The sequence below is a fragment of the Phyllopteryx taeniolatus genome, chromosome 10 (assembly GCF_024500385.1).
Source record: "Phyllopteryx taeniolatus isolate TA_2022b chromosome 10, UOR_Ptae_1.2, whole genome shotgun sequence".
In the NCBI taxonomy this organism is placed as follows: Eukaryota; Metazoa; Chordata; class Actinopteri; order Syngnathiformes; family Syngnathidae; genus Phyllopteryx; species Phyllopteryx taeniolatus.
Genome location: NC_084511.1, coordinates 27598776 through 27612586, shown reverse-complemented (window position 1 = coordinate 27612586; position 13811 = coordinate 27598776). Strand labels below are relative to the sequence as shown.

Here is a 13811-nt window from a genome sequence, read left to right as displayed (position 1 = left end):
ATCTATAAATGCAAATGTCCCTTTAAAATCACAGATGCATGTTTTAATTGGTAGGAACATTTTTAAAACAAATTTTAAATTGGGCGGCACCAACAAAGGAAGTCATTAAAAATACCAGCTCAGTTAAAATAGTTTCATTAAAACTGAAACAAATAATGCTGTCCAGTATTTAAAAGTAGGATATTTGTTTGAATAGAAATAGAAAAATTTTACTTTTCAATATGCTGCAATCTCAAAATGTGAAAATCCATTAAGTGAAAACATTAAAATATTCAACTAGTCAATGATTTATAAAAAAAAAAAAAGGTCAAAGCATTACAAATGTCAATAATTAATACCTACAGTATTTGCATGAGTTTGAATTGGAAGAAAAACAAAGTACAAATATTTACATGACAATTTAATACAAACTATTTGAAATAAAAATATAATACAAATGACAATCACTGACAAATCAGTACTGACAACTGTTAAATAGGTAAACAATTACATTTCATAGTTCACCATTTAATAAATTAATGGACAGTATTAAGGCACAAACTACCCCTTGTAGGTGGAGTGCTTAATTTGTCAAGAAAATCGTACAAAATATATTTCTCATCCATACAGGCATTTTGAAATGCAAACATTTGAACAGCATGTAAATAATTGAAATAGAGTAAATTTTAAGGTGGTATTTATTAAAAATAGAAAATTAGTGACAAATTATGTCTCTCATACGCAATAGTCAAATTGGGAAAAAATATTAAACTGATATCACTGTCAATCATATAGGTACTGTACTTCTCACTTAGCACAATTACTGTGGTTTTAGTTAATTTATGTAATTCGGGGTAAATTTCATTATTAATTTCATTTGAGATGATCTTAGTACAATTTATGTAGTTTTAATTAACCAATTAAATATGATTCACTTAGCCAATTCATCTTATTATATTTAATCTGATTCCAGCTAAAAAAAAAAACTAACGGTGGACAGAGTGGTTTCAGTTTCTGAATAGACGATCTTTGAGTCCGTGGGCGCCTGTGGTGCGTTTGCGCTACTCCGCCAGGATGGACGATGTGCCGCCGGGGTGAGTTCTAACCATATTTCCCCACTATACTTTTAAATATTTATATATATATATATATCTTTCGAAATACCACCCACATCACGTCCTTAAATTAAATGTCAACAGTTTCAAGCAAAACGCGCTTCCTGTTTTGCGTACGAGCCCCCATCTTCCAGCTAATAAGCTAGCATTTTTTTTAAATTTTGGGTTGATGTTGATGTAAGCTAACGTACTAAATTGCTCAATAAACTTCACTTTAAAAAAAAAAAATGTGGACACGTCACCTCATAATGTTGCTCTGTGCTTTCACCTGCCCTCCACTAAAAGGCCTACAACAGTTTCTGCTAGGTAAATAAAAGTTAAATATGCTACATGCTAACGCCGGTCAACTTGACTCAAAAATCCGCCACGGATTCAAAATTCTTTGTTGCTTTTTCTCGCTGTTTTTGGAATGAAAAAAAGTGTCTCGTTCAGTGTTGACAAAAGGGGTAATGTTCAATGAAAACCAATGTGACCAAGCGCTTTCATTGTCAAAGGTAAGAGGGGTTTTCCTGGCTCAAGTTGATGCAGAGGTGGGACCATTCTGATCTCTCAATGAAAGCAAATGGGTCTCACAAACAATATTGATTCTGGTATTGGTATTTTTTTTATTGATATTGTGACAATAAGTTAAAAATGATTGAGGCCAGTGATTCTCAACTAGTGGGTCTGGGCCCAAAAGTGGGTCGCTGACGCATTTTGGGTGAGTTGCGGATAGGTAGTAAAAAAAAAAAAAAAAAAAGCATGTATTCCTATTCTGAATGCTGCAGTAGTGTACAGAGGCGTCGTACCGAGTTTCCCACACGAAACATAGTCGTAAAACGACAAGAAATGTTACTTCGTTGTGCTCGAGCCCACTAGTTTACAATGTGAACAAATACGGTGCAGCTCAGCCTCTGGCTGGCGGACGTCATCGATATGCTTTGGGCGGTACAGCAAAATCTTTTGAAACGCCGTTAAAAAAATATAATATACTCTACAACAAAAAAATATGTATGGTATTAACTTTGCAAAAAGTTGGCAAATGCGGGTCCCAGGGTGACAACAGTTGCGAACCACTGTTTAGGTCATTATGCTGTAGGCTAAGGAAGGCTGGTTTGAAGCAGCCATTTTAGTGCTATTTTGGCCATGGACTCACATTTTCAAAAGTTCAGCACGAGACGACAGTTTCACTTTGCAATATGAAATTTGGTGGGCATGTCTATCGTGAATAGGCTCACACACACACACACACATAAATCTCAAGAAGCCGTATGTGAAAAGATACAGGAAGTCGACCATTTAGGTTCGAAGCAACCATTTTACTGCCATTTTGGCCCTTCGAAAGAATAAAAACAAAACAAAACAAATCAGCCCTTTAGCAACATGACATTTTGTAGGCTTGTCTATCATGAGTAGCTACGCTCACAAAATAGTACCAAGAAGCCATGCTTTAAAAAAAGCCAACAGGAAATCTGGTAGCTCCAAAATGTAGTGTGTCCACGACCTTGAACTTTTCTCGCAAGCGCCACGTTCACTTGACAGCCGCTAACATCATACGGTACCCAAAAATGTCCGTCCATCCATTTTCTACCGCTTATCCGAGGTCGGGTGGCGCGGGCAGTAGCTTTCGCAGGGACCGCCCGAGGGACGCGGTCGAACGTCTTCTCCAAGTCCACAAAACACATGCGGACTGGTTGGGCGAACTCCCGCGCACCCTGGAGGACCCTGCCGAAGGTGTAGAACTGGTCCGCTGTTCCGCGGCCGGGACGAAAACCACACTGCTCCTTTTCGATCTGAGATTCAACTTCCCGTCGGACCCTCCTCTCCAGCACCCCCGAATAGACCTCACCAGGGAGGCTGAGGAGTGTCATCCCCCTGTAGTTGGAACAGACCCTTCTTAAAAGGGACCGGACCCAAAAATGTCTCGAGCCCATTTGCAGTTGGGTAAATCAACACCCACGATCGGGATCTGCGGAAAGAGTAACTCTAACTTGGTTCCAGACCCGTCGTGTCATGCGTCGCCAGTGCGGAGGTCCCATCACGTCCCCCGTACCAGGCCGAGCCCGAAGGAGAGGAGGAGTCCATGGCGGCAAATGGCGCAATGCTGACCTTCAACCACGCGCATATGAGGAAAGCCTTCCAGCTCATGAACGACCTCAGAGGGTAAGTTGTTGTTTTTTTTTCGGTGTCAGCCTTTGGGTTCCAAGTCTCCATTTTAGGAGCATTTTGCTCATGCAAGCTCATTTGAAAATTCAGCCCCTGAAGCCACTTTCTCTTGTCAACAAAAAAAAGTCTCAAGCTTCAATGCCTGGAAAGACACAGGATATCCAAGCGGCCATTTTAGGGAATTGTTGCCATTCGTGCGAACTCAAGAGTTTGACCCCTGGAGCCAGTTTCCCTTCTTAACTTGAAATTTAGTAGGCATGTCTAGCGTGAGTAGACCCCTAAAAAAAAAATGGCCTCAAAAGGTCAAGCCCGGCCGGAAAGACACAGGAAGGATTCAGGATTCAAACTTTCGGATTTTGGACATTGATGTGAATTTCAACGTGTAGCCCACGAAGCCAGTTTCACGAAGCAACAGGAAATGCGGTAGACATGTCCATCACAAGTTGACGCGCAAAAGTCTCGAAAAAAACAATGCCTGAAAAGACACAGGAAGTCTGCTATTTTGGTTGGCCACCAATTTAGCTTGAAATTTGGGAGGCACGTCTATAACAAGCAGACTTCAAAATAAGTCAAAAGAAACAACCATGCCCGACCGACAACGTACACAAAGGCGGACATTTTGGTTCGTAGGGGCCAAATTTAAAGGTCAGAGTGCAAGGATTTGATGGCGGTCGGTTAAGTCGTATTTGCATTGTTAATATGTTTCGCAACACATACGAGTCATTTACAGCAAGTTGTCAACCATAAACTGGCTAAAAAGGAAGTTTTATTGAGCACTCCGGAACATTTGTCACGCATTGATCACGTCCTGCACTTCCTCTGAATGGGGAGCTACCATTTGGAATACGAGCAGGATGAGGATTTTTATACACAGGAGCCGGCTGAAAGTCCACTTGTCGCTAGTGTATTCGACATCATGAGTGATGCTAAATTGCAAAAGATTTCAGTTGTCGTCATTGCACGAGGACTCTTCAGAAAACACTCAACTTTAGTCAGCTCTTCCAGGTCGGAGTCGGTTTAACCGAGCGGCATCAAATTTGGGAGGCATCAGGAGACCCCCAAACAACCATTCCCCCATTTGGTTTGAAATGACCATTGTAGAGTCATTTTGACCCTTTCCAGGGGTCCTTCATAGACAAGTTTGTCCTATAGATTCCTTCTGAATGCTGCCATATGTGACGCATCGCCATTCAAAGACAAAACTCTTAATCGCTATCATTTTGCGCGGCCATCAGAAAGAAGATGCTGTGTGACGTCCAGCTGGTGGCGGGAAGCGTGACGGTGGCCGCGCACCGCGTCGTCCTGGCGGCCTCCAGCCCCTATTTCTGCGCCATGTTCACAGGTACTCACCCCATTTTGTCTGTGTGTGTGTTCGTGTACTTCGATGCTAGCCTGTGTGTGTAGGCGACATGAGCGAGAGCAAGGCCCAGCAGGTGGAGATCGGCGAGGTGGACGGCCCCACGCTGACCAAGCTGGTGGACTACATCTACACGGCTCAGATAGAAGTCACTGAGGACAACGTACAGGTGAAGTAGTACAGCGAACGCCCTCCTATTTGTGTGCCGCTATTCACAAATGAATTTCATTTACTTCCAATGTAGCCGATTGTCCGTTACATTAAAACGTGGCTTTTTTTTTGAGGCCATGGGCACCCGTATTACTGTACAGTACAAACGTTTTGCTTTGTAGGATTTTTTTCATGGCCTAAAATGCTCAGTACAGTACAAAGTTATGGTGAATATAAAAACGTTTGAAAGTTTCAACTTTCATCCAAACTTACCAGCCAGTGTACCAGGTCATTGTTGACGTACAGCACTCATCGTAGGCAAGTCGCTTTCGTGAGCTTTGAGGAATTTGTGTGCTTCCTAGTTCTAAATCTGTTGCCAAAGGCGAACAGCTTGACAAAAAAAAAACTGTTACTGTACCAAAACTAGCATGTTCCAGACTCGATCCAAGTTCCACTGCGTTTGTGTTTTTTTTTTCCTGTGCGACCTATCGTCAGTTATTCGCTGAATCCTCACCTATTCGCGGGTTTTGTTTTCTTTCTGTAACGCTCTAAGATCCCACAAGATGGTGCCACAGCCCTGTCTAAATGGAAAGTAGTAATTGGTGTCAAGGAAGTACGTTGAAGTGATTGATGTCGACTGAGTGACAAAGATTTTTTTATGGTAGGGAGGAGCTAAGTTTAGTCAGTGTTATTAGCAGATGTTATGGATAGTTTTCACCACAAGTGTACCATCATTTCTCGTGTATAATAAAAAAAAATCATGAAAAGTCAATAGAAGAGTTTATTATACATATTTACAGAGGTCCACTGAGGAGAAGCATCAGTGGGTAGGAATGCGCTAAATTTCACTTTTTGGAGAAATTGTACTTGTCAGAGTAGCTTCAATGGAGCGTGCATTTGACTTTTACTTGAGTATTTGTGTTAAGAAGAAAGAGTATTTCAAGTCATCGTGCCAATGTCCACAGCCTTCAGCGGGAGCATGCCATCCGCATCAGAGGTGTGACGGCGTCTGTGTGTCGCTAACGTCCCAACGTTCAACTTCTCGCCAAAATGCCGGCTCTCGTTCTCAGCCTGAAAACACACAGCCAAGTCTTTTCTTCTCATTAATTCCAGCAGTGTCCACACGTGCCATCACGTCTTCGCAGCCTGTACGCTTCCTGTCATTATTAGTCCAGGAAGTGTGCACATGGAGAGAGACAGGAAATCCTCGCACGCCGCAGGAGTGAACAACCACCGCTAATGTGTTTAGTGAATGCCCGCCTTATTTACCATGCCCCGATTAAGGTGTAATCGGAGTTTGCTCATCAATGTGCTGTTGTTTGCGTTCCCATCTCGCTCCTTTTGCTAAGCGAAATCCTAGAAGAGAGACGCAGGGCGACGGCGTTGAGATTCACACAACAGAGACACTTAAAGAAAGGGAAGCTAACCGGAAAGATGAAGCGCTAGCCTGCGAGCTAATGAGCTAGCGATTGAAGGAGCCGAACAGCTTGCCCCGCATTTAAACAATTAACACACGTGGGAAAGTTCACCGGTTATTCTTTTGAGCTAGCGAGCTCAGGAACTAAGCAGCTCGCTCCACCGCGCAGAAGTCATTTTCAAACGTCAGCGCCGCTCTCCGAGTTGTTGCGTGCGTTCGTCACCGATGAAGACGAACAGGGAAAAGTGAACAGTTTATTAAGCACAACCTCAGTGTCACCCTTTATTCTGCCAGCAGTTGAACATGTATTTTTGATTGACCAAGCAAGCAGTCTTATTCACCTTATTTTTCATCATGTCAGAGGCAAAAAACAACAACAACAACAACAACAATATTATCGTTTATCGTGATAGTTTTGGGGCAAAAACTTTGGATCGTGACATACTTGAATTGTGGCTGCTCAGTCATTCTTTGTTTTATGTGTCACTTTCACAGCTTGACGCGAGCATGCTTTGCCGTGACGGCAGCGCGCTATACAAACGCTTAAAAACAGGAGCGCCCCCCAAAAAAAACCCCAAACGTGTAGCGAGCGCTTTGTTTTTGTGCTTCTTTTGTTCAGGTTCTGCTGCCAGCCGCCAGTCTTCTCCAGCTGATGGACGTGCGTCAGGCGTGCTGCGACTTCCTGCACTCTCAGCTCCATCCTTCCAACTGCTTGGGCATCCGAGCCTTCGCGGACACGCACGCGTGCACGCAGCTCGTCGGGCAGGCGCACGCGTACGCTGGTAAGCGCCTGCTGTTAATGTGCGTGCGTGCACATTCAAGTGGAGGTTTATACAAATGTCAGAACAAAGACTTGCTTTTGGAACCACGCGAGACCTGAGCAAATCTCATGAGACATCGAAAGTGTTTAGGTTTTCCCTTGACTTTTTTTGCGACGTCACCGCAGAAGTGTATCGAGTGTGATTATAACCATGCTGTATACAGCGGAGCCTTGATTTACAAACTGGTTTTGGACTGCGGTCTGTAAATTGAAAAGTTTGTATATTGACCAATATTTTGTGCGCGCGTGTCCCACAGAGCAGCATTTCTCCGAGGTGGTCCAGTGTGAGGAGTTTGCGTCTCTGTCCCTGCAGCAGGTCTGCAGCCTCTTCTCGAGCGACAAGCTCACCGTGGCCACCGAGGAGAAGGTCAGGAACGCAAACAAAGAACACAAAATGGAGGATGAAAAAACCCAATTCTCATGACAAATAAAACTCAACTAGTCCTGCTGACGATGAAAGGAAGCGTTGCACTTTGATTTCACCGTACCGCGCTCACACGCAGCTCGCCTGCTTTCGAAGAACAAAGCTGAGCGGCAGATTGTAAACGAGACAGCGAGGGTTGCAAACTCTTTGGGTCCAGTCACATCGCACAGGGGAGAATTCCTTTTCCCCAAGAACACCCTTTATAACTTTCGAACACCGATAAGACACAACTACCCATACATGCCAGAGTTGAATGTTTCAACGTAAATATAAATCAGGAACTGTTAAAAACACGAGCTCAAGCAAATTCTACGTTGCTAATTCAACGATCATTGTGGCTTTGAAACCCTTACCCTCGTTTCAAACTCTAAACCTTGTTTTATACACCAACCGTCTCGAAACCCGAACACCGATTGTAGCCTCTGACTTTTGGGGGGGTCGGTCTTTCCCCCCGCTGGCAGGTGTTCGAGGCGATGATCTGGTGGATCAAACAGGACAAAGGCGCCCGTGTGGAGCACATGCCCAAACTGATGGAGCACGTCCGCCTGCCGCTGCTGTCCAGGGACTACCTGGTGCAGGTACGCTCAAACACACGCAAATCTCTGATCATTTCACCAATCCTAATCCTGATTTGAAACCCGAAACTTGTCACGAAAGCCCTAACCCGAGCTAGATACCATCGTTTAAAACCCTAACCCAGGCTTTCAACCTTCATTTGAAACCCTAACCCTTGTTTGAAATTCTAAATCCTGGCTTGAATGCCTATTTTTAAACTCCAAACATTGTTCCAAACCCTAACACAACCTTTTTTTTGTTTGACTGATCCACCATCTTTTTGTTTTGACCCGTGCGTGCGTCCTCCGCTGACCACGTTTTGCCTTTCAGATAGTAGAAGAAGAAGCTCTGATCAAGAACAACAACACGTGCAAGGACTTCCTCATCGAGGCCATGAAGTACCACCTGCTTCCCGCCGACCAGCGACACCTCATCAAGACGGACAGGACGCGACCGCGCACGCCAGTCAGCATCCCCAAGGTGCTCCCGCGAGATACACGACTCGTGCGTATGAGTGCGTGCGCGCGCGTCATCTTACTCTGTGTGCGTGCGCGCGTGTGCTCAGGTTATGATGGTGGTGGGCGGCCAGGCTCCCAAAGCCATCCGCAGCGTGGAATGTTACGACATCCAAGAAGATCGATGGTACCGAGTCGCCGAGCTGCCGTCGAGACGCTGCCGAGCAGGTGCGTGTTATCGCTACCGTGGCGACGCACAACGTGGGATCCGGGAAGTAGTTCTCTCTACTTCCTGTTATGTTACAGCCTTATTCCAAAAGGGATCACATTTTTTTCCACCCCTTGAAATTCTACACACACACACACCGCTCCATAATGACAATATCAAAAAGTTATTTCCATTTTATTTCATTATAAGAACCTCAAAATGGACAGAAATCTGTTGCCTTATCCTCCGTTACATCTTGACCAAGAGACAAGCGTTGGATGTCTGAGTGTAGCCTGGGTTGTTAGTGAGAGTTTGAAGAATCCTTGTTGTGCATGGACACATCACAATAAATGTTTTCAAAAATAAAATCATCTGTAAGCCATTTTGAATGCGAGTCTGAGATGAGTATGAAATGATAGTAAACGTGACTGTTATTTTTTCATGTCCTAATATTTTATTGTTTGAATAAATAAGCGTTTTTCCTGTCATTATGGGTTTTGGTTTTTTTTGTAGATTTTTAGAGGGGGGAAATGAATTCATTTCATTTGTAAATAGAATGTGACTGATTCTCAAATTGTGCTCCCACTCGTGGAAAGCGAATCACTGAATTAAATATTCCAACTGCATAATGTTGCAGCGGCTTCAGCTTTTGTTCCCTTTTTTTTGGGTTTAAATCCAGTTTGCTAAGTACAGTTCAGTTGTATTTAAATGTTCTGTTTTATGCATCTGCATTTAATAATTAAGAACTGTTTTGTGTTGAAACATTTATTTCACATCAATGTGCAATATATTTTGCATTATTATTTCAGGACACTTTTAATTTGCTCCCATCCGAGCACATCGTTAATGTTCAAACTGCGGATTGCAGTATTTTCCAACATATTATACATGTGCGCGCGCAGGCGTGGTGTCGGTCGGAGGTCGGGTGTACGCGGTGGGCGGCTTCAACAGCTCCCTGCGCGAGCGGACGGCGGACGTGTACGACGGCGCGCGGGATCAGTGGAGCCCCGTGGCCAGCATGCAGGAGAGACGCAGCACGCTGGGCGCGGCCACGTTGGGGGGGCTGCTGTACGCCGTGGGGGGCTTCAACGGCAGCATAGGTACGCGCACGCCGCACGCTCGCTTGTTTTTCTTCTAAAGCTGAACATCAGTCAATATAACGACACCCAAAAAAAAAAGTCTTTGGTCAGCGTTGTGTATCTGTCACTGCGGTGGATGCCAGTAGCACGTTTGACCTCAACCAAACCCCGTCAAGCCGCACGAAACCGCTTTTGAATGAGTTGTCCACTGTAGTGACTGATGCGCAACTTCCTGTCCGTGTGTGTCGTCGCGCAGGTCTGTCCACAGTGGAAGCGTACAACCCGAAAAGTGACGAGTGGACGTACGTGACGCCCATGAACACGCGGCGGAGCAGCGTCGGCGTCGGCGTGATTGACGGTGTGTGTACGTGCGTGTGCGCGATCATGTAACCTACCCGCGTCTCATCACTGTGTGTGTGTGTGTGTGACTCAGGTAAGCTGTACTCTGTGGGCGGTTACGACGGAGCGTCCCGTCAGTGTCTCAGCACGGTGGAGGAATACGACCCCGCTTCCGATCAGTGGGGCTACGTCGCGGACATGAGCACACGACGCAGTGGAGCAGGTATGACACACGCACACACAAACTCTCACACCCACTCGCTCCGGGTGAGGGAACACAGAGCAACTCTACAGAAAATACATTTGAGTGTTTTTGGAAATCTCCAGGATCCCAAAATGTCATCCTACTTGACCGTCAAATCGAAGATTTCAGCACGTGCGTGTGTCTTTGCAGGCGTGGGGGTGCTGGGCGGGCAGCTGTACGCGGCCGGCGGCCACGACGGACCCCTGGTGAGGAAGAGCGTGGAGGTTTACGACCCGTCCAGCAACACGTGGAGGCCCGTTTGTGACATGAACATGTGCCGCCGCAACGCCGGTCAGAGGACGCGCTTGTCGCACGGCAACGCTAAACATTAGCACGCAGTAATGTGTGTCTTTTTGCGTGTGCGGTTCAGGCGTGTGCGCCATCAACGGTCTGCTCTACGTGATCGGAGGCGACGACGGCTCGTGCAACCTTTCCTCCGTGGAGTTCTACGACGCGGCCGTGGACAAGTGGAGCCTCGTCCCCACCAACATGAGCAACGGACGCAGCTACGCCGGTGAGACGCAACTTTCATTGGCCGTCGCTGGGACAACTCCTTTCTGCACTTTCTAAACACTCGCCCTGTTAGGAATAGGGCATTTATTGAGGGCGCATTGCATTTTCATAATCATTGTTATTAGTGTTGGTACATAGTACATATTTTTATTTGTTTATTGTTAGTGCCGTATTTATTTATGAATTTAAACTTGCAACACAGCTGGCAATTGTTTCGACCTACAATTAAGGTGTTAATTGATTAAATTTCACCTGATTTTAATTTGAGGTCCGGCATGCATCTCCCCCCCCCCCAACTTTTGCTCATTGTGTCGTGCGCAGGCGTCGCAGTCATCGACAAACCTTTCTGAGCGCAGCAGGCGCGCAAAACGTCTTGATGTTTGACGCCGGTGAAAAGAGAACGGACACGAAACGTCACCGCCGCTTAAAAGGAGCCAATCGGGATTCGTTCCCGAAAGCGTTTCGGATCTGGATTGAGTTGCTGTTTACACTGCGGAGGACGCTCCAGAATGAAAAGAGACTCGCTTTGGTGTCGAGCACACGTTTGTTCTCAAGCTCTCAGGACAGACGACTCGGGCGCCACTCGCTGGACCAACACCAGCAACGACAACAGCATGTTTACACTCTTGTTTATGTGGGCCATGAATATAAGACATCTGTAAAAGTGTATTTTGAAGATTCAAAAGGATGTAAACGAAGTTTTGTATGCTAATCGGGAGGAAGAGAAACACTGCTGACGTCACGCACTACTGATGCACTGATGATGATGATGATGATGAACAAAATGGTGATCCATAGTGTTTCAAATGTGCCAAAAGTACGCTGTACTCGTTTTATCCATAAGTATATTTACTGGCAACAAAAGCAAAATACTTTTTTAAAGTGTCAAAATGCACTGTAAAGTTTGACAGGCTTTGCTTAGTTATTACACAGCATTTATATTGTTTTGTCAAAAAGTTGATTTTAAATAATACTCAAATCTACACTGACACTGATTAAAAACATTTTTACATTTAATTGTATTCCTCTTAGCGGTTGTAATTCCAGTATTTTGTCGTATCAATGCCCCAAGCCAAGCTCTTTTCAATTTGAAAGTGAAACTATAGCTACTGAACAAAAGGACAGTGTAGGGTTCCTACACGTTTTCAGTTTTCTTTTTCCCGACTTCTCAGTTAAAAAAAAAAAAAAAAAGGCAAAGAATTTGTGACATTTGAGTAAATAGCTGTGTATCACTCTGATTCTTTATATAATGCAGCTGATGCAAATAAACAGCAAAACCAGATGTTGAGACGACTTTTGCGATGGAGGACGCTTGCCTCCAAACCCATAAATCTCTGATCATTGTATGTAACACGAACACTGTATTGAAACCCTAACCCAAAATTGAAACCTTAATTTGAAACCCCAACCCTCTTTTTTAAACCCTAATTTGAAACCTGAAAACTCTTTAAACTTTAATTTGAAACTCTAACCCAGTTTTGAAACCCTAACCCTGTTTTGAAACCCTAACCCTGTATTAAAACCCTACTTTGGAACCCTAACCCTTTTTTTTAAAACCCTAACCCTGTTTTGAGGCCCTAAAACTCTCTTTAAACTCTGTGAAAGCCTAATCCTGTTTTAAAACCCTACTTTGAAACCCTAACCCTGTTTTGAAACCCTAATCCTGTTTTGAAACCGTAATTTGAGACCCCAACAGTCTTTAAACCTTAATTTGAAACCCAAACCCTTTTTTGAAACCCCAACCATGTTGTGTAGCCCTAAAACCCTCTTTAAATTCTAATTTGAAACCCTAATCCTGTTTTAAAACCCTACTTTGAAACCCTTAAATTCTTTAAACCTTCATTTGAAAGCCTATCCCTGTTTTGAAGCCGTAAAACTCTCTTTAAAACCTAATTGGAAAAACTAACCCTTTTTAAAAACCCTAACCCTGTAGCCCTAAAACTCTCTTTTAACCCTAACGCACTTTTGAAACCCCCAAATTCTTGAAACCCTACCCCTGCTAAATCCACGTATTGTACGAAGAACGACCAAATAAAGTAAGTGATTAAATCACTCATTATTGTTTTAAATGAGCTACTTCATTATCAGAAAGTCTTACTGTGTCAAATTGCCATGTTTGCTCGTATAATGTAACGGCTAAGGTGCTGCGCATTCACTTGGAACACTGCTATGAATTTCTACGAAGAATTTTCGGAGTCAATCAGAACCGTGTATTCACCATGACCAGTATTACTTCATAATAATACTGTGTGCTATAATATACAACACAGCTGTCATAAGTCTTGGAAACAGGAATATTTTTCCATATAGCAGTTTACATGTCCCTACTTTTTTGGGGGTGGGATTATGAAATTCCTCTTTTCCGTAGGAACCCTGACAGTCGCATTCATATGACGTAGGTCAGTCACTAGTCGCAAATTTTTAATTTGGGTAACAAATGCTAATTTAGTGTCCGTTATATTGTCCGCATCTTTTCAACGTTTTAAGAACCAGTTAATGTTTTAGAGTCTAACATTTAGACTGTGCTAAACGTCCTTAAATAAGCTTTGCCGTCTTCGAGGTTGAAAAAGAGAACAAAGAAAAGTCGCGGCCCTTCTAATGTCTATGAGCCGGTTCTTTTATTCTGGTCGAGGTGATTCTTCAATGATTTGGTAGATGAAACGTTTAACAATTACTTCGAAAATTGAGTCAAACAACAAGGTTGGTGACGGCCCAGGGTTGGTGTCTCCGAACAGCGTCCGTTCGAAAGAAAGCTTCCGCGGTTTTTTTTTGTTACCAAACCTGCTTCCTGTCGTGACGTCATGCGGTCTGACCAATCCTAGCATCGCCTCGGTGTCTGGGTGCGTTTATCAAACACAGTCCGACGCTCTCACCGCGTCCGGAGTTTTGCGAGAGACGCGGTGCTTCATTCTCTCGAACTTTACTAATGAACGTGTTAGCTATTGGCAGGGATACGTCAGTATATCCGCCATATTAAATGTGTCAGTTCTGCTCGTACTCAGCGGCACAAT

General features: G+C 44.2%; 1 protein-coding gene across 7 annotated transcripts; it reads left to right on the top strand.

The window, feature by feature from the left end:
* The first annotated feature begins 936 nt into the window (after window positions 1–936).
* klhl3 (kelch-like family member 3) lies at window positions 937–11817 on the top strand. Of its 7 annotated transcripts, none has more exons than XM_061787805.1 (15): window positions 937–1073; window positions 3075–3236; window positions 4475–4581; window positions 4644–4765; window positions 6783–6945; window positions 7241–7350; window positions 7869–7985; window positions 8293–8442; window positions 8528–8645; window positions 9528–9725; window positions 9961–10062; window positions 10138–10266; window positions 10438–10578; window positions 10658–10801; window positions 11122–11817. In XM_061787805.1, the coding sequence occupies exons 1-15, from the start codon at window positions 1054–1056 to the stop codon at window positions 11148–11150; spliced, it is 1812 nt and encodes a 603-aa protein (XP_061643789.1). In that variant the 5' UTR covers window positions 937–1053; the 3' UTR covers window positions 11151–11817. The 7 variants fall into 7 exon arrangements, with proteins under 7 accessions (XP_061643789.1, XP_061643791.1, XP_061643794.1 ...); XM_061787806.1 differs by lacking the exon at window positions 937–1073 and adding an exon at window positions 1379–1400; XM_061787807.1 differs by lacking the exon at window positions 4475–4581 and having other exon boundaries at window positions 4631–4765.
* Window positions 11818–13811: the final 1994 nt, after the last annotated feature.

What these genes read in the sequence shown, in the direction of transcription:
- klhl3 (XM_061787805.1), top strand. Translation starts at nt 1,054, where the DNA reads ATGGACGATGTGCCGCCGGG. An exon ending in CTCATGAACGACCTCAGAGG is followed by an intron (nt 3,237 to 4,474) that starts GTAAGTTGTTGT and finishes CGCGGCCATCAG; the next exon opens with AAAGAAGATGCTGTGTGACG. An exon ending in CATGTGCCGCCGCAACGCCG is followed by an intron (nt 10,579 to 10,657) that starts GTCAGAGGACGC and finishes TGTGCGGTTCAG; the next exon opens with GCGTGTGCGCCATCAACGGT.